General features: G+C 37.3%; 1 protein-coding gene and 1 non-coding gene across 2 annotated transcripts; one reads left to right on the forward strand and one right to left on the reverse strand.

Annotated features, from left to right (window-relative positions):
• Window positions 1-77: 77 nt before the first annotated feature.
• Window positions 78-15,645, forward strand: LOC112164866 (trafficking protein particle complex II-specific subunit 130 homolog). Its single transcript, XM_024301202.2, has 21 exons — window positions 78-408; window positions 1,001-1,230; window positions 1,996-2,177; window positions 3,169-3,352; window positions 3,631-3,721; window positions 4,724-4,884; window positions 6,094-6,183; window positions 6,344-6,505; window positions 6,826-6,887; window positions 7,030-7,120; window positions 7,774-7,937; window positions 8,086-8,299; window positions 8,681-9,226; window positions 9,328-9,540; window positions 9,715-10,048; window positions 10,166-10,256; window positions 10,408-10,492; window positions 11,935-12,124; window positions 12,782-13,071; window positions 14,815-14,905; window positions 15,048-15,645. Exons 1-21 carry the CDS (start codon window positions 345-347, stop codon window positions 15,221-15,223), a joined length of 3,711 nt encoding a protein of 1,236 aa, XP_024156970.1. The 5' UTR covers window positions 78-344; the 3' UTR covers window positions 15,224-15,645.
• Window positions 15,646-17,656: 2,011 nt separating this feature from the next.
• Window positions 17,657-17,728, reverse strand: TRNAQ-CUG. The gene has a single exon. It is a non-coding gene; the product is annotated as a tRNA-Gln (tRNA).
• Between the last annotated feature and the right edge of the window lie 2,485 nt (window positions 17,729-20,213).

Consider the following 20,213-nt stretch of genomic DNA (forward strand, 5'->3'; position numbering starts at 1 on the left):
TTAGCTGAAATATTTCAGTAACTAACCAGGAATAATTGTCAAAAAAAAGAAGAGATTAGTCGGGGAATTAAACGGGCAGATCCAATATAGGAATCATTAAGCGTGATGTGCCGCGAAGCACTAGATCACCGGCCCGTACCAAATTGAAGCCCACCTTCAACTCCAAAGCGAAGCATTACTGGATCGCGTAAGCACAGTGAGAGCAACCAACCACTCTTCACACTCAAGCTCTCTCTCTCTCTCTCTCTCTCTGTAATACATACATAGATATAGATCTCCATCTGAATCTCTGATAGTGATCATGAAAATTGGCACATGGTTGTTGGTATAGATCGAGCTCCAACATGGCCAACTATCTCGCTCAATTCCAGACCATCAAGAATTCACTCGATCATCTCGTTATTGCTGGTAAATCTCACTATTTCATATTCCTATTCTCTCTACTAATTCGAATTTTGAGCTTCATTTGAATTTTCGCGAACCATGGAGCTTCTGATCTTCGTGATTTTTAGTTACCTCTCTCACTTTTAGGTTCGAAATTGAGATTTGAGTAATTAAGAGCCTCATTTCGGGCAATTTGATTGTAGAAGCAAAACTGCACATTCTCTGAGCGTGATTAAAGTTTGTTTTATTGTATTTCGAAAAGAATTGGTAGTTACTACTGCAAGTATGCACTATTTTTGTGCTTGGCGTTTCGGAACATATAAAAATGTTTAGAGTGTACTATCATGCATGTGATGCTTAATTTAGCTGAAGAACAAATGCGGTGATCGTTCTTTGTTTAGTGACAAGCTAGATCAAGTTATTTCTGGTCATACATTGTCAACAATGCTTGTAACGTTACATATGCATGAAACAAATAGCTGCGAATACTGTAGCCGTGCTGTAAGTGTGGTGCTGAATTCAACTAACAGAAATGAATAGCCAAGTGTGTTTGTGCTAATCTTATGTCCTTTTGTCAAGTTCCCATCTAACTATTTTACCATGAGGACTTTTTCAGTTGAAGATGTTAGTGATTTGTGGCCTACTGTCAAGAAGGGATTTGAGGAGCACTTGCCTTTCAAAAGAGCTTGTTTAAATAACAAGACCCGTAATCCTGTGTTTGTGGAGAATTTCCGTGCTGAATTCATATTAACAACAGATGCAAGACTTCGCAGCCGATTCCCACAGGAGCAGTCGTTGTTTTGGTTTCGGGAGCCATATGCAACTGCAGTCCTCGTCACCTGTGAGGTAAGCTGCAATCTCCTTCACCTCACTTTTCCCAGTGAAATATTTCACATGCACTAGGTTATATCAACAATATTATTAAGAGAACCTCATCTGCCAATCATATTTACATAGTTTTAACAATAATCATTTCATATTAAACAATTAATAATTGATTTAAGGACGAAAGTTATTATAGTGTCTATACCTTATTCCAATTCCAACCTACTTACTTTCCTATCAGAGACCCCACTTTATCTCTTTCAATGTTATTGCCATCACATTGCACTTGCATCTTGTGTGCATAATCAATCTAGTGTGTAACTAAAAGAACTGCACGGGATATCCAAATGCACTGTAGTTTAGTCCATAGGTTAACCTCATTTTGATTAAGTTGCCAATTTCTCTCTTTCATACTTTACCTGTTGCCGACTTATTTTGAAGCTAAGGAATTGCCTTGTGTGCGTATTATCTGTGTGTGATTGGATGATGTTCGTGTTCCTATCTGGACCAGATGGAAAAGGACTTGTCCCATGTTTGAATTTGCTAGTTAGTGCATGTGAGAAACAATCGATCTCTGTTATATCTATTTAACTGAGTATTTTTGCTCAAAATGTACTGGAGTCAGTTTGAGCTAGAACTAATGCTCTGTTTTATGGCTATTATCTCCTGTAGATCTGATATACTTGTATTTCATTTGGGGCTGGAAATTGTCTCCGTTTTTCTGTTTAAATGTGTTGTTCCTAGTCTACTAGTTCAATAACTTTTGTTTCTTTTGTAATTTTGTAGGATCTTGATGAATTCAAGTCCATTCTCAAACCACGGCTAAAACTAATTGTCCAAAATGATGAACGGGAATGGTTTATTGTTTTTGTATCCAAGGCACATCCAAACAATGATCAAGCCACCAAATTGGCAAATAAAGTATATGCCAAACTTGAAGTTGATTTTAGCTCCAAGAAGAGAGAAAGGTGAGCTAACTGCTTGTATAATTAGTGGATTTAGTAATATTGAGAAATTTTCATGCACTAATAATCACTGTGTATGATACCTTGCTAAAATTTTCCACACGTGAAGCATATCTAAGTTCCCCCCCCCCCCCCCCCCCCCAAAAGTTTGATGGTTTTCAAGAGCAGTTGTTCTCAAATGCTCTCCAGTTTAGTTATATTGAGAAATTTGCACATACGAATGATCACTGTGTATGATAGCTTGCTAAAAGTTAACTGCACATGAAGCATATCTGAGTTTTTCCCCTCAGTTTAAAGGTTTTCAAGAGCAATTGTTCTCAAGTGCTCTCCAATTCCCAACAAAAGCTTACCCAACTGATTTATGTCAATGATAATATAGAAGAAGCCTGCATAAGTCAGCTTGATGCTAGGTTGATATAGAAATGCAAGATTCAGTACTATAATTTCATGCAACACTCTTGGCCAGCCTGTACCCAAACTGTATCTATTGCATTAAATTCATGATTCCGTCAAAAATCCAATATAACAATCCCATGTGTAGTGCATGAATGGAAAATTTACTCCAGCACGTGCGTGGCACCTGGGCTTGTTATAAAAGAGTTTGACGGACTCGTGAGGTTGGACTAAGTCTGGTTATAAATCTCATCCATGGGTATTGACATTAGGAATGACCCTCCACCACAGGGACCGTTCCTAATTTTCAGCCTTTATAATCAAGTCTACATGTTAAAATGAACTTGGCATCCATCTTGTTTTTATGAATTATTGTATATCATCTATCTTACTAGCATACTTGGCTTGGGTGGGTCTTACAAATACCTATATGTTTGGAACTACTAAAACATATGTTGGAATCATTTCACAAGTGTGCTTAGCTTTTTAATCATTTTACAATGTTTGTAATGTATTTTCTTAGGAATGTAAACCCTTAATGTTCTACCTCTGCACCTTATATATAAATATCTTATAAGAAAAAAACATGTGGCTTCCTCAGGTGCTGCAAATTCGACCTATATAGTGCTGAAGAAACCTTTTGGGAAGACTTGGAATCCAAGATAATGGAGTGCATCAGAAATACATTGGATAGACGTGCACAGTTTTATGAGGATGAGATACGCAAGCTCAGTGAACAACGCTTCATGCCAGTTTGGAATTTCTGCAACTTTTTTATTTTGAAGGTTGTTCTATTTTATCAATTAAAATTTTGATTAGCATGCTTTGGCGGTAAAAAGGATATTACTTGGTGATTCAATTATGAGTTTTCTATCTAAAATCTAAATCAATTGTACCAAAAAGCTACCCAAAGAACTTTCGTGGGTTTGACTTGTGTTATAACAGCACGTTTTGAATCCTACTTTAGGCAATTATGAGGCATAAGTCCCACAAGTCTGTGTCTTCAATTCCATATATTACATTTCTTCATCAGCTTCTTACTGTTATTTGTTTCTGTTCTCAGGAAAGCTTGGCTTTTATGTTTGAGATGGCTCATCTTTATGAAGATTCACTACGTGAATATGATGAGCTAGAAATTTGTTATTTGGAAACAGGTACATAATGGATGTATCGTTTTTGATTGAGATAAATGTTATGATTTCTGTGCATACTTTCTAATGAACTTACCATCTTTACATGAAACTGAAAATATTACCAATACATGTACTTGAAGGTGATATTTTCAGTTTCATGTAAAGACAATAAATTCAGGGAAAATTAAGAGAAAATTAATATGATACAGGCAAACACTATCTCTATACCCACAGAGAAGTATTAAGAACTTGAGAGAAAGTTAGATAAATGCTGAAAAGAATTTGCTATCTTTACATGGAACTGAAAATATCACCTTTAAGTACATGTATTGGGACCTTTTCAGCATTTATCTAATTTTCTCTTCAGTTCTTAATATTCTCTGCAGGCATGGAGATAGTGTTTGCGTGTAGGGATTTTGACTAGGTAATCAATTTTGTTTTATTCTAAACTTTATGAAGACGTGGCACTCTTCATGACTTGGCATACCCTCCTTATGTAACTATGAACATCCATTGACTGCTGCAGTTGTCATTCTATTTATAATAATAATATTCATTCATAAACTTGACTTCATATCTTAGTTTTAGTTCAAACAAACACTATCATTTTTCATAAACACGTTTAAATTAATTGCTTATTGCAAACTGTGTGGTTGTTTATATCTCCTCAAAGACAATAGCCATGATACACATGTATGCTGTAAACTCACAGCCTCACATACAAACACATCTGATCTCTTATACTCTTGGTAGCACGAATCAATGTTTGTAATTCATTATTTCAAAATCCAACAACTACTCTCATAAACTACTTTTTTTTTAATTACTTAAATGCCACCAGTTCTGTTTTGAGCAGTGATTTGCGAGCATGAACTTTTATGCTCATCTGTGAGTAGGAGATCATGATTTTGTGTACACTCTTATACCTGTTCTGAAAGGAAAATTAAGTTAGGAAGGAATATAAAACATAGAATTTTGTTTTTCTAGTATAAACCTTAATGAATATTTTTTGATGTGATGCAGTTGAAATGACCGGAAAACGGAGGGACTTTGGTGGAGTTGACCACGGTGATGATCAAGCATCATTGCTTAATTCCGGAAACAAACCATTGACACAAATTGTTCAAGATGACTCATTTAGGGAATTCGAATTTAGACAGTATCTGTTTGCCTGTCAATCAAAGGTATGCCAGACTGAGTCCTATAACCTTCAATTGGTTGTATTAAAAAAGAAAAAGGTCAAGACAGTGATTTCATTTAAACAATTCTATCGGACAATTCATGGACTACTTTTGCTTACTTTCAAGTATGGTGCTTACTTCGTTGCCAAATCCATCCGTTAACTTCTGTTAAATACATTCTCAACTACTTGGTCAACTGTTACATGATTCCCGCTGGTTCAAAATGTTATTCTAATATTAACATATGGTCATTCAATAATTCATTATTATAGAGGCATCTCTCTCTCTCTCTCTCTCTCTCTCTAGCAGGACATAATATTCTGTGTACAATACTCCCTACTGAAACTTAGTTCGGCTATAAGAATTTATAGATGAAATGAAGGGCCAATCTGGGATTAAGGTTATTTTATAAAACGCGGCTTAATAGTGTAATTTAGTCTGCTTGGGTGGGTTTGATATGAAAGCTGCTTATTAAAATATCTGAGCACCTCTCACAGTAGTATTATCAAGCCGGTGACAGGCAGCTTTTTGTCATTATTTATGCACCACCATCTTCACACCAAAATTTACAAAACACTCTTGAGACTGCTTTTTAGATTTACTTCACAGTTCAGCTGATTATTGGCATAGCACGGGAATCTCCTTTTTAAAAACTCACCGCAATCCTAAGCTCACCCGGAATGTGTTATTATAAGACTACACTGCGCAAGTGATGACTGAAGTTTTACAGTGTTATAAAAAGAAATGCTGTTGGCCTTTTACTTAATATGAATACTCTCTGACCATCAGAAACAAACAAACTTCAAGGTGGCCAGTCTTCTGGCCGATGCATTTTAGTGAGGTAAATTGCAATGTATGGTGGCTTCGTACTGGCTGTTCTGCTTCTAATGCATTTTCGAGGTTCAGATTATTGCAATTGATGGCCTAAGAGTAGCAAAAGCAGCTCTAGTGACAACTCTTAACCTTAAATCTAACTCTGCACTCTTTGGGAGCAGACTGAGTCGGTTGTGTTGATGGTTACCAAAACACCTCATATGTTACTGTGATCATATTCTAGACAACTGTACCATCTCTTTAAGAAATTTTACCACTATGTAAAAGTCATAATTTAAGGTTCTCCTTCATTTTATTATGGAAAGTTCATTCATTTTTAGTCATTTCTTGCTGAAATAATATTTGTGGACTGCATCTCTGACACATGTTTAAATGTAGCTATTATTCAAGCTGAATCGCCCCTATGAGGTTGCGTCAAGGGGATACTCATTCATTATAAGCTTTTCAAAGGCGCTGGCTGTACATGAGGTATCTAAGATTCTTCTCTCTTTTTTTTCTTTTCTTTTGTTTGTTGTAAGCCAAGTATTTGTTTACCATAGTACCTTCTGCATCAGTACAAAATGATCATTTCTGACTCTTCTTTTTTGTTTCCCACCTTCCTGTTTCTTCCTTTTGGAGTTGTTCTCAGAATAGCCTACCTTTTTGTATGCGTGAAGTTTGGGTTATAACAGCTTGCATGTCCGTAGTCCATGCAACTGCTTCACATTATAAGGAAGGACTTGCAGCAGCTGATATAGAAAAGGAGTTCTACCGCCTTCAAGGTGATCTTTACTCACTATGCAGGGTCAAGGTAATAGTTCTCCGTGTTTCTGGAGTAATAGAGGAACTTAAAATGTGTTTTTGTTTATTTATTTCATGATATATCTTTGTTGGAATGCATTGATACAACTGAGATGGAGCTCAGTGTTGAAATGAGCTCTCTATTCATCAGAAATTTTGTTTTTAAGATGCTGGGACTTTATTCAATGTTTGGCATGTTATTGTGTGTACTATAATAGGTGGTTCTGCTGGACAATCATAAGTTGTCTCTGTTTTTTTTTCCTTAATATATTGTTGTTAAAGTTGCTGTAAGAAAAGGCTGTGTATAATGAAATGTATATTTTTATGCAGTTCATGAGGCTTGCGTATTTAATTGGATATGGCACAAATATGGAAAGAAGTCCTGGAAACAGGTACAAATTGAATCTTTGAAGATGTAAAATCATTCTTAGCATTCTAGATACAAGCTTTGACATGCAAAGAAGAAATTACATTTAATGCAGATGGTTTTCTTATCTTATCTTCTTTCCTGAACCTTTCAAATCATTTGTACAGTGCTTCACTCAGCATGCTACCTTGGCCCAAGCCAGCAATTTGGCCTTCAGTTCCACCTGATGCTTCTTCTGAGGTGCTAGCAAAAGAAAAGGTAGATTCTCAGTATGGCACATGCGGCATTGGACTAGCTAAAGTTTAGTTTGATATGTTCTTAGGGGAGAAATTTTTTTATTTTTTTGGGTACAAACTTTGGGGAGATAATTTGCTTCAATATAGAATCCATCAGTTTATATCTGTCTAGCATACTCGGTATATATCACCACGAAATTCTTGTCAGGAACATTTATTGTTCTTGCATTTTGTTTTCCATTTGACCTGTCAATAATGTAGAATAAAGTTGTATGCTTGAAGCCTAGCTAAAGGCATTTCAAAGCACTTTTTGTTAAAAATTTGTGGTACTTATACCTTAATATAACAAAAAACCGTAAAGTTACTTTTGAATTGTTTATTACATCAATTTTTTTACCTTGAAAGCTGAAGATTTGATCCATTTTCATAATAGATCTTCTAATCCCTCAGAACTTTTCCAATTTGGACATTTTTATTTGTAAGTATTACCGTATTAGTTTACCCTGGCAATTAAATGTATTCCATCATTTACCACCTTTGTCGAACCACCACAAGTGTATAAGTGTAACCACAGGTGCTGTATATCAAATTAATCTTTGATTAATGATAATGGATAATCTAATTTCACAATACTTCTGTTGTTGCCCCTTGGATAATTTGTTTATTTTTTTGCAGATAATTCTACAGGCAACTCCAGCTACCAAGCACTTTGGTATTCAAAGAAAACCATTGCCTCTTGAACCTTCTGTACTACTGCGTGAGGCGAATCGGAGGAGAGCTTCTCTCTCTGCTGGAAATATGTTTGAAATGCTTGATGGTCGCCAAGCTTTGACTGATGGGTAATGGAAATTTAACAGTTGAAGCAAATATATTGCTCTGTTCATTACGGATTCATTGATCCTGATTGAATCCTTGTTTCATGCTTTTATATTTATGTTTTCCGAATTTTCATTTTCGAGTTGTAATGTAGTCATAATATGGTGGCAGTTCAGGTTCAGATGCATCAATTAAGATGCCCTCATTACAAAAAGTACAAGCAAGTGTTATGTCGCGTACAAACTCTTCACCAGGAATGTTTGAGGGCTCAATTGATCGGCCCATGAGACTTGCAGAGATTTATGTTGCAGCTGAACATGCTCTGCAGAGTACAATTTCTAATACTGATCTATGGAAGTCTTTGTCATCTACAGAGGAGTTCGAGGTATGAATAGTAGGCAAATTTGTAGTTTATTATCGATGAAAGATTCTTCACATGATTGATTCCTCTATACATGGTGTATAACTTTTGTTTCTATTCAAATAATAATAATAATAGTAATAATAGTAGTAATAGTAATAATAATAGTTAAAATATCCATTTTTCTGGGTGACATCTCTATTTCATCAAATTATAAATCCTCATATAAAATACACTAGCTGCTCATAAAGCAGTTTTAGTATGGAATCATTCTGTTAATGGCAGATTACGTTTTTGTAAGTAAGTATTAAAGATGTATTATGTAGATACCTGGATCTCTAATTAAAATTTTGCACTGCACACGCTTTCACTATTTTTTCTTGATTATGAATTCTGGTGTTGCAGCAAAAATATTTGGAGCTGACTAAGGGTGCTGCGGACAATTACCATCGATCCTGGTGGAAAAGGCATGGAGTTGTCCTTGATGGAGAAATAGCAGCAGTCTTGTTTAAGCATGGAAACTTTGATCTAGCTGCAAAGTCATATGAAAAGGTCTGTGCTCTTTATGCGGGTGAAGGATGGCAAGATTTGTTGGCAGAAGTCCTGCCCAACTTAGCAGAGTGTCAGAAGACACTCAATGACCAAGCTGGCTATCTATCTTCTTGCGTGAGGCTTCTTTCATTGGATAAAGGCTTGTTTTTAACCAAAGAACGTCAGGCTTTTCAGGCTGAGGTTGTTCATCTTGCACATGCTGAAATGAAGCAACCTGTGCCACTGGATGTTTCATCATTAATTACATTCTCTGGTAATCCTGGGCCTCCGTTAGAATTATGTGATGGGGATCCTGGTACCCTATGTGTGACATTTTGGAGTGGCTTTCCTGATGACATAACTCTTGATTCCCTAAATCTCACATTGAATGCAATTTTCAATACTGATGAGGTTGCTAAGGTAAACTTTCTTGGACCTCGAAATGCAATTTCATCTCCGCCCATATCAGATTATAGGTTGTATGAGCATTCCAGTAACTTGTTATTTCACCTATCCTTCAGGCACTATGGAGCTCTACTGCTATTGTATTAAAGCCTGGTCGGAATACCGTTACTCTAGATTTACCACCCCAAAAACCAGGTTCATATGTTTTGGGGGTTCTTACCGGGCAGATTGGGCAGTTAAGATTCAGGTCTCATAGCTTTTCCAAAGGAGGCCCTGAAGACAGCGAGGATTTTATGAGTTATGAAAAGCCTCCTAGGCCAGTTTTAAAGGTGCCTTTCTCTATGTATCCATTACATACCAAATTACTAGTTCATTGCTGTTCTTTATCCTTGTAGTAACTTGCATCCGGTAGCAACACATAACTTTGAGATGAAAATTTCTTTCAGTTCATCTTGTTAGATGTACTTGTGCGTTGTACTATCTAATGAACCTTTTCTTCATAGGTTTCCAAAGCGCGACCTCTTGTTGATCTTGCTGCAGCTATTTCAACTGCCCTGCTTATAAATGAAACTCAATGGGTTGGGATTATAGTAAGGCCCATTAACTACTCCCTCAAAGGTGCTGCCTTGTATGTTGATACTGGTCCTGGCCTTAAAATTGAAGAGTCACATTTCATTGAGATGGAGAGCTACAGTGATGAATCAAATAGTTCGGTTGAGCAGTTGGCTCTTTCTGGTGATAGAGTAGAGTTTCCAGATTGGGCAAGTAATTTGCCATCTATTGTATGGATTCCAATTCGTGCTATCAGCGAAACACTTGCAAGAGGATCATCTTCAGGTTGTGAATGTGATGCAAAAGTTTTGGTTATGTTTCTATAATGTGTGTTCTACGTGTATATGCTTTCTGTTGCATCCAGCGGCTTACCTATGTATGATGCATCATGTCTTATTGCAGTGGCTCCCCAAAGACAGATCAATTTGGATGGAATGAGGACAATAGCACTAAAACTTGAATTTGGAGCATCTCACAATCAGATTTTTGAGAGGCATTACTCGTTTTACCTCATCCTGCTGGGTTCTTACTGTTATTTTGTGTTCTATTTTTTGTTCCTATTGTTCAATGTGTTGTGTTGATATATATATATATATATATATATATATATATATATATGCTGAACATATGACTTAAATATACAGGACCCTAGCTGTGCATTTTACCGATCCTTTCCATGTGAGCACACGAGTTGCAGATAAATGCAATGATGGAACTTTGCTTCTACAGGTATTTATTTAATTGTTAGCAACACTCGGTCTTTATGTAACTTTGATTATGTGAAACGGCTGCCACATTTAAACAAATCAGTTTTCTGTTATGTGTTAGACAATTCGATAGGCGTCCAACTTGAACTGGGAATTTCCCACAACCAGATACATAAGGCTTATTGTCGATTCCATATCATCCTCGAGATTTCGCTACAAATTCTGTTGTCTATTCTTTTTGTCATCATGTTGTCGTGATGCCTGATATGTGTGACATAATATAATAATTATCATTTTCATTGATACCTTACTGTCTATGGTTCTTACTGAGGTTAGAGGCATTTTTGAGGTGCACGTCTGGGTGAGGTGGCCCAGAGGTGGGCGTTTGCCTTGAAACAGCGGCCTTTAAGTCTGAGGTGTACTCTTCATTGCAGAGATGGAGAAGGCATAGGCTTTTTAGGGAATCTGGGAAGGGCAGAGTTCGGGTATGCTTAGATCTGCCTCTTTAAGTTGACCAGTCCAAAACAACAAAGTGTCCCCTGGGTGTTTTAGATAAAAACAAAACAGAGCAGTTTAGGGCATTTTGTAAAGTGACTTTGGTCACAGAAATTAGGTCATGTGTTCTAACCTTGAACAGAACCCAATCATACCGGTTCTCACCTCGGAACAGTCCCCCAAAAAAAAAAAAGTTGAAATTTTGACTTTTCAAATTCTATGATCCCACTTGGAAATCATCAACCCAAGGCTAGGGGGAGGAGACAATTCAGCACCAGTAATGTTATTAATACTTTTTTATACTATGTTATGTTTTTTATATATTTTTATTTTGATCATTCAGTTCTCAAAGGCTTTTACCTACCTCTTCAAGACTTGAGCCTCGCCATATACTTTTGTGTTTGAATACGTTGTTTAGGAACTACCAAAGTTGAGACAAGTACATCTTTTTATCTTGCTATGAACAAATATGTTCATGAGGACATACTGATAAAGCCCTAGTTTGGTGTTTAGATCTTCAAGATGACCGTCTGTGCAATATGCATGTGTTGAAACATGGTAATGTCTGTCTTCAAAATTGTAATGCGTAACCATTTATCTTAATCTGAATTTAACTTTCATTCATGGCTCTGTATAATTGAAGATTGCACTCTGCCATGTTAAACTAAGCTTCTTCTGGCAACTACCAAAATAAGGGCTTATAAATTCATGAACAAGAGAGCTTATCTAATAGGATATAATGTATAATTGAAGATTGCACTCTGCCATGTTAAACTAAGCTTCTTCTGGCAACTACCAAAATAAGGGCTTATAAATTCATGAACAAGAGAGCTTATCTAATAGGATATTTGTAAAATCAATGAATTAAGGATTGACTGTCATAGATTTGTTGTACTCATGATGATTATAAATGTCTTCATTAGTTTTAGTTCTTTGGCCTTTTGACATCCATCTTGGTATTACTTCCAGGTGATTTTGCACTCTGAAGTGAAAGCCACATTGACGATTTATGATGCTTGGCTTGATCTTCAAGATGGATTTGTTAATACTGGACAAAGTGATGGGAGACCAACTTCTGCCTACTTTCCACTCGTTGTTTCTCCAAATTCTAGAGCAGGAATATTATTCAGTATATGCTTAGGGAAGACAAATTCTGAAGGTATTGTGTTTTTATGTTATAAATGTTGGCATATTTCTAAGCTTCAGGTCTTCTGAGTCAAACCGAAGAAAATGCATTCTTGTTGATGAGTGTTTCATAACATTACCATTAACATGCAGTATTGTCATGTTTTTAATATGAGATTAAGAAGAGCCTGTTGAATCATATTTAGGGTGTATTTTACTTTGCAAGTATTAATTTTCCTTATAAGGATTGAGGGCGAAAGAAGTAAGGATGATCTGTATAGCATCAACATGACCTTTAAACTATCTGGTCTTCAGTCTGATCAACCTGATACTATTAGTTGAGCTGATTGGTCTGCTTGCGTGAGAGGAGGATAATATCATGACTTTTTTCCCTATAGGAACTTGTAGGAGCTTACTGTAAATTGATTAGGGTACAAAAAAAAAAAAATTATGGTAAAAGCTAGCCTCTTTGCAAAGTAGGATAATAGTCATCTAACCATTTACTTATTTATCTTCACCCTCCGGCAATCTGTTAAGATTGGTACTTCTGCGTCTGCCGCCAACTATTGCTTGCAATTCGGATTTATTTTAGAATCATTTAATATTCAAAATTCTCTTCATTTGACCTGTAAACCAATGCATCTCTTTTTAATTTTTTTTTAATTTTTATTTCTTTTTGTTTTTCTTGCAGATGAAGCTAAGGTTGTTCAATCAGATAGTATACTAAATATTAGATATGGAATTTCTGGTGATAGAACAGCTGGAGCGCACCCACCTGTGGCTTTTGGGCCTGAGGGTGCTGGACAGGATCTGATTTTCAGGAGTGCTCTTGTTTTGCAAAGGCCTGTGCTTGATCCAGTCCTGGCCGTTGGTTTTCTTCCTCTCCCTTCTAGTGGCCTTAGGGTTGGCCAGCTAGTTACCATGAAATGGAGGGTTGAAAGATTAAAGGATTTTGAAGAGAATGAACTTTCCCATAACAATGTAAGTCATGACGTGATCTCTGTGAACAAGTTAGATATGATGACTAAATCTTAGGATGCTGATAGTTCACTCCTTGTCTGATTCATCTCTATTTCTGAGTGTGAATTAGTATCACTTTTTAATAGAATTTCATATAGCTGCAGACGTGCAGTGTTGTTCGTTTAGTTTCGCTTAAAAATTTAGGGTGCTATAGGTTCTGTCAATTTCCAGGAAATGATTCATGTGTTGCATCATTATTTAGCCATAATCAATGTTGAGAATATACACATTCCACATGGGAAAAATGGGACCTTTGCCTATGGGTTTATAAGGGTTTGGGCCACTCCATCCATTGCCAATTGGTTTTGGATGTGAACCCCAGATTGCTTTATCATGGTATCAGAGCGGGTTACCCACGTGTGCATGCCTTATGGCCACACGGGCTCCACGTCACCCAAAGTTGTCCACGTGTATGGCTTGAAAATTCGCCACACATGCAGGGGCGTGTTGAGAATATACACATCCCACATGGGAAAAATGGGACCTTTGCCTATGGGTTTACAAGGGTTTGGGCCACTCCATCCATTGCCAATTGGTTTTGGATGTGAACCCCTGATTAGTCAGTATTGTCTTTCATAAATTACAAAACACCACATAAGATGGTATGTCGTCTTTCTTATCTTTTAAGATTTTCAATAGTTAAAACAAAAGGTAATAATAAAAATAAATAAAAAAGTCCTGTAGACACTTGGGAATCATTAGTTTAAAGGACCTTAAACAGATAATCAGTGGTCTGCTGAACTGTGTTTGAATTATTTTCTAGGTTGTTGAGGTCGCTTTTCAGTTATAAAAAGGCAAAATTGAATAGTTAGAATGCACCTTCGACTTTATCTTGCTCCCTTTTGTGTTTTTGTTTTCCTTTTTTTTTTCTTTGTATAAAAAACTTAGAATTTTTAAACATAGAAAAATACAAGGACTGTACAAGGGAATCCATGGCCTATGGCTGAGAAGAAAATACAGAAACACAGAGATTAGCAACCAGAAAACACAAGAATCCAGCCTCACTTCACAACAGCTAATAGATTCATCCTAATAGAAGAAGAGGAATAATCCCTAAGAACAACAGTAACCGGTGCTCATAATGCAGATCAATGTATTGCACTTGATCCCAAAATATCTACCACGCCCACTGCCTCATCAACCCTCAAAAGTTCTGTTACACCCCATCCATAAAACCCAAAAAAATTGCCAGCAACAAGCAGCCCCATAGAGTTTCAGCTTTCTTTCCTTTCCCGAAGCCTGGAAATGAGTGCTCAAGACTCCTTTGGAATAGCCCAACTAGCTCCAGCCTCCTACACAACTTTCACCACAATTAGAAGGAATAAGGGCACTAGAGAAAAATATGATTCACGCTATGCTCCCCAGCTTTACATGAAATGGCATTGATGAGGCCAACCACTTCTGTACAAGATCACATCTGCTGACCTCCCAATAGCAACCAGCCAAACTGACACTCTTACTTTTGGAGGGACCTTGAACAGTTTGACTGATTTTATCATTGATTACTGCAGTAACTGGAGTTCAGTTAGACTCTGGCTACCTTTTTAGTCTATTTCCAGTTCTGTCCTGTTATCTTTGGTAGATGTGGAATGCAGATTGTGAATAAACTGGGCAATCTGTGTACTATAGGCATTTATAACCCTGTATATGAACTGTGAAATTCTCAACACAGAAATATATCAACAATTTTTTGTTTGCCAACAGGATGAGGTGTTATATGAAGTCAATGCAAACACTGAAAGTTGGATGGTTGCTGGGAGGAAAAGAGGGCATGTCTCTCTCTCTGCAAAGCAAGGTTTATGAACTGCTTAGTTATATGTATTTGTTTTGGGGATTCCCTATTTGATTTTGCCAAGGAGATTGTCTTCTGGCTAATAACTAGGAATTCGGTTTTCTCTCTGTTGACACCTTCATGAAACGTATTTTACCACTGACAGGTTCAAGGATAGAGATTTCAATACTATGTGTGCCTCTGGTGGCGGGATACGTTCGCCCCCCTCAACTTGGTTTGCCAAATGTTGATGAATCAAATATAAGTTGCAATCCTGCAGGGCCTCATTTGGTTTGTGTCTTGCCTCCAACTTTGAGTTCGTCTTTCTGCATTCCTGCATGATTGCTCTCAGCAGAGTTTCCTCTCCTCGATTCAAGTTGTCTCACTTTTAGGTCATCATAATTTCCATCTGTATGGTCAGCGGGACATGTTCGGAACTTCGGATACAGTATAGAGATAAACCTAGGTTTCCCATTTTGATATACTGGGAATTTGTAAAGCTGTAATCTTTTGTTTCATCAGATAGTTGGAAAATGAGCTTAGTTGAAACTAGTTTGCATTAGGAAGATTCTTCGAACATTCACTGTGTCCTATCACTTGACATCCTGCCTTTTGTATAGCGGAATTTGTAATTTTCCTGTACAATTCAGTCCTATAGAGAGATCCACAGCAGGACATTCATTCTTTTTGGTTGTAAAATTCTTTGTTTTGATGGAACATGGAATTCAGAAGTTTACTGATAGTGCTGGAAAAGTTATTTGGTTTGTTTGATGGCTTATAGCTGGTGTTATGGAAGCCGATGCTATCATCTCGTTTCTGGTAAAATTTTAGTAAATGAAACATCTGATGAAATCAACATGATCTATGTGGACTCTCTTCTATAATCTGGACAATCTGCAACTCTTGGATGTTGGAACCATTCCTGAGAAACATGTTTTCACATAATAAGTTTATACCAATCCCTAAAACATGACTTTCATATTTGTAAGTTGTAATAGGACGAGACATCTACTTAGATTCAAACAAACTTGCTCCCTGAAAGGCGTTGTGGTGTAACAGTCGACCTGAGAATCTAGGGGTAAACCGGTGTTTCGATGTGTGCCGCTGCCAGAGTGGTACCAAATAGCAGATATGTACTCAAAATAATTGGGGTTAAGGTCGGCCAGTAAAATGGTGAGGGATGAGCTTCATTGTCGAGAGGGAACCAGCCCGGATCATCCAGCTAAGGCCCTTAACTGACCTAATCAATCGGCAAGTGGCCTTCAACTATAATTAGGCCCCGTTTGGAAACAGAATTTTGATTTGGATTTGAATTTCAAATCTTATGTATTTAAAATCTGCAGAATTGAAATATGTGTATTCTAAATTTTGCAGTTTAGATTAAAAAAGATATATAGAGATTTAAAATTGAAGATTTAGATTTTGTAATATTAGAACAGCATCCATCTCAACCAAATCAACCATCAAAGGCTTCAGAGCAATCTGAAACTTGACTCGGAGGGGATGAAGTCAGCGGCGGAGAGCTCAGCCACCATTGCCGTCGTCAATGAGTCGTCGGCGACGCAGAAGAAGAACAGACCAAGTGAGAGAAAGAGGTGATCGATAAAGCCGAAGACAAGACGAAGATCGACGGAGAAGTCCAGGTTGCCGAAGAGCGAGTTCAGCGACGAGTGATCGGCGGGTCTGGCCTTCTTGGTCGCCAGCGTCGATGATGGCTGGGTCCGGTCTCTGTTGGAGTCGAGACAGTAGGTTGGGCCTGGATTTCTTCAATCCAATCCCATAAGAGATTAGAGACTGCAGTGAGAGAGAGTAGATCGAAGGATGTGAGAGAAACCTTGGAGAGTGAAAGAGGAGAAAAGAACAAAGAGAGAGCATGATATGTTTTTTCAAGGAATCCAAGACCTGATGATTTGAAATAACTAGGGTCCCCTAGTTATTTGAAATCATCAAAATTTGCTATCTGAAATCTCTGGGGTGATTTTGAAGAAATCCAAATACTCACTAAAAAAGACAGCCAAACAAGCAGATTTGGATTTGGGGGTTTCAAATCCAAATCCACACTCCCAAATCCCTATATCCAAACAGGCCCTTATATTATTTTCCTCTCGGAAATGGGTGAGATATGTTTTCGGACAAATTGTTTGTAACACAAAAGCCCTCAAATACGAAATTGAAAGTGAAAAATATGGGTTAGACACCTCTAGTGACGAAGTTTGCATTGGCAAAAACCCTGCAAATACAATTTTATTATTTTTTTGGAGAATGTGAAAAATATTATTTAAGCCTGCAAACATCTAGACGAATGTTTCACGAGAAAAACTCTTTTTTTTTTTTTTTTTGGAGAAGAATGAGAAAAAGACCTTCAAATGCAATAATTTTATTTTTGAGACAAAAAAACAAAGGGGTTAGAAACCTTCGCCGACAAATCTCATATCTCTTGAGATTCAAACAAAACAAAAGAATTGTTCTAATTTCACGTATTTTGAACTGCACTTGGAAGTTCCAACAAAATAATTGTTATGATCTTAGCATGCTTTGATCGACCAGAAAGGGAACAGATGCTATGTTGAAGTGAGAAAAGGAAAGAATAGTCAAAGCTTCTGTGATGATGAAAGTTTAAAAGGCCTCTTGTTCAAAATTCACAACTAAAAGGAAGAGAAAAAAGAAAGGTCCCACCGAGATTTGAACTCGGGTTACTGGATTCAGAGTCCAGAGAAGAGAGTGAATAAAAGGCCTCTTGTCCAAAATTCACAACTAAAAAGAAGAGAAAAAGAAAGGTCCCACCGAGATTTGAACTCGGGTTACTGGATTCAGAGTCCAATGTCCTAACCACTAGACCATGGGACCATTGAGCTTACATCCTCCTGCAGCTGAATATAATCCATAGAAGTAGAAAAAAAAATCCTCCCGGCCAGACTAAATTAATCCAATCGAATATCGTCTTAGGCCAACTTTGTTTTCAGAACCAAATATATATGTTGAAAAACAAGAGACAAACCTGACGGATATTGCCCGATGACAAATAAGACATGCAAACCCACATCCGAAAACAGTGATAAAGTTTTATATTGTCTCAAACATCCAATTCATCACACCAAGTTAGCATGCTATGCGTTTGGATTAAAGCTATAACGAAGTATATAGCTTACAGAGTCAGAGAAAAGTTAAGGTCGTGTAAAACTGGCTGTGGGGTTGGATTGGCTCTTATCAAGAACATCTTAAGTGGTATTACCAGCCATTCTGGAGGAGCTGTTGATTTAGCAATTTCATAACATTTATCGCTTGGGATTTGTAGCACTCTGATACTTCTCCGATTAAGTACCCCCCCTCTTTACAAATAACCTAGCAGCCATCGTGTGCCCTAGGCACTTTGAGGTTTCCCTCAGCGAAAGTTGTATTCTCTCTTCCCATCCCTCTCTCATGGATCTCATTCCTTAGCTAGCTCTTTCTCCTTTGGTGTTTCACTAGCGGGGGTGGTTTTTAATTTTGTGCCTTCTCATCCTTAAGCACCCTCTTAGTAATATCATCCTTACAGATTGTCGAGCACTTGTGGAAGAAAAGAGCAGGAAAGCCATTTAAGGAACATCATAGCGACGACATGGCATGGATCACGATCTCCCTAATATGAATTAACGATGCTTCTGGTTTGTCAGATGACCGGTCTTAGCTGGTTTTGTCTCACCAGTGGAGGATCATGGCTGTGAGGTTGCATTACAATAAATTGCTACCAAGATGTTGGCAGCACATTCATAGTGGTTGCAGGTTAACGGCTATGGTTGCAAGGGATCCTTTTTTGGGCCTGAGAGCTTAGTAGTTCTAATCATGCTACTAATGAGTTGCCCGTATCAATTAACAAGTTATGGTAACTACACAATTAAATTTAAATACGGGGATTAATTTAGAGAAAATGCCTATTTATCCAAATTTGAGCTATACTAACTCCACTTACCGAAACATAATAGGGGGAGGAAGCGTTTTGACAAGATCCCCCGAGCACGGATTAGTCTCTGGGCCTAGGAAGCTTTTCAGGACACCGTGTGATTGACAAATCAAAAAAAAAAAAACTCCACTTACCCAAACATCTTATAAGATCACCCACTTACTCAACAAATTACATATTTTTTGCCCTAATACCCAATTAAGTATTTTTTATTATTTTTTGTTTACTTTTGAGACAATTTTATCCTCCATCCTTTTGTCACTTAGGGAGAGAGAAGTCATCGGAAACTTCACCGCAGTCCTGTCACCAGCCACCAGTCATGGGACTCCGGTCATTGGTCGCCAGAAATCTCGCCAGAGGTCACCAAATGTCCCACACAAAAAAAAAAAAAATTCGGAGATCTCATAGGTCACCGGAGAATATTATTGTCTCCCAATAAAACCCAATAAAAAGTTTATTGCCCCACAATAAGAAATTTATTGCCCCTAATAAAAAGTTTATTGTCCCCCAGTAAAATTTTTATTGCCCCCCAATAAAATGTTTATTGAAGGTCAATAATTAGTAAAAAAATGAAGATGTTCTTGATTTTGAAAGTTTTCAGAAGTTTATTGACTCCCTAATAAATATTTATTTATTGACTCCCAAAAAAAAATATTATTGCCCCGCAATAAAAATCAACATGATCTATATGGACTCTATTTTAGTAAAGTCCGGCGATCGGCGATAGGTGACCGGCCTCCCGCGAAGTCTCCTATGGCTTCGCTCTCTTCCATTTTCTCTCTCTATGTGACAAAGGGGTGAGGGGAAAATAGTTTTAAAAATAAACAAAAAACTAAAATAAAAAAAAACTTAAGTGGGTATTAGAGAAGTACTTATTCGAGTCATTGTGGGTAAGTGAGAAAAAAAAAAGTGAGCGGCGTAAGGGGGAAAAAAGTCTCTAGAATTAGAGTAAATATTCAAAATCCCTATTTTTGTTTCCCATCCAATGTGATTTTGAGTTGATTTTTATTTTTTATTATTACATAGAATTGAGAATTCATAACAACTAGCTTGTTATCAAACTCAATACGATTAGACTCTTGGCCTTTTGCCTGCACTTTTGATAAGCTAGGAGTTTGTGTTGACTCTCTATCTTCCCAGATTGCTTTCTTGTAGGGTTAGGAACGGGTCGAGCCCATATACAAATTTGCTGAGCTCGGGACCAAGCCCAAACTTTTCGGGCCAATCCAAAATCGTGTTATCCATAAGATGGGCCTAAACTAAATCCGAACCGAAAATTTTCTGGCCGGTTTTCTGGGTTTTTGGGCTCAAACATGCCCAAGAAAAATGGAGGGGTTGATGATGTTACAGAGGAGGTTCGGAGATTGATGGAAACAAGAGCTGCGACGACGC

Source organism: Rosa chinensis, chromosome 5 (assembly GCF_002994745.2).
Source record: "Rosa chinensis cultivar Old Blush chromosome 5, RchiOBHm-V2, whole genome shotgun sequence".
NCBI classification, from domain to species: domain Eukaryota; kingdom Viridiplantae; phylum Streptophyta; class Magnoliopsida; order Rosales; family Rosaceae; genus Rosa; species Rosa chinensis.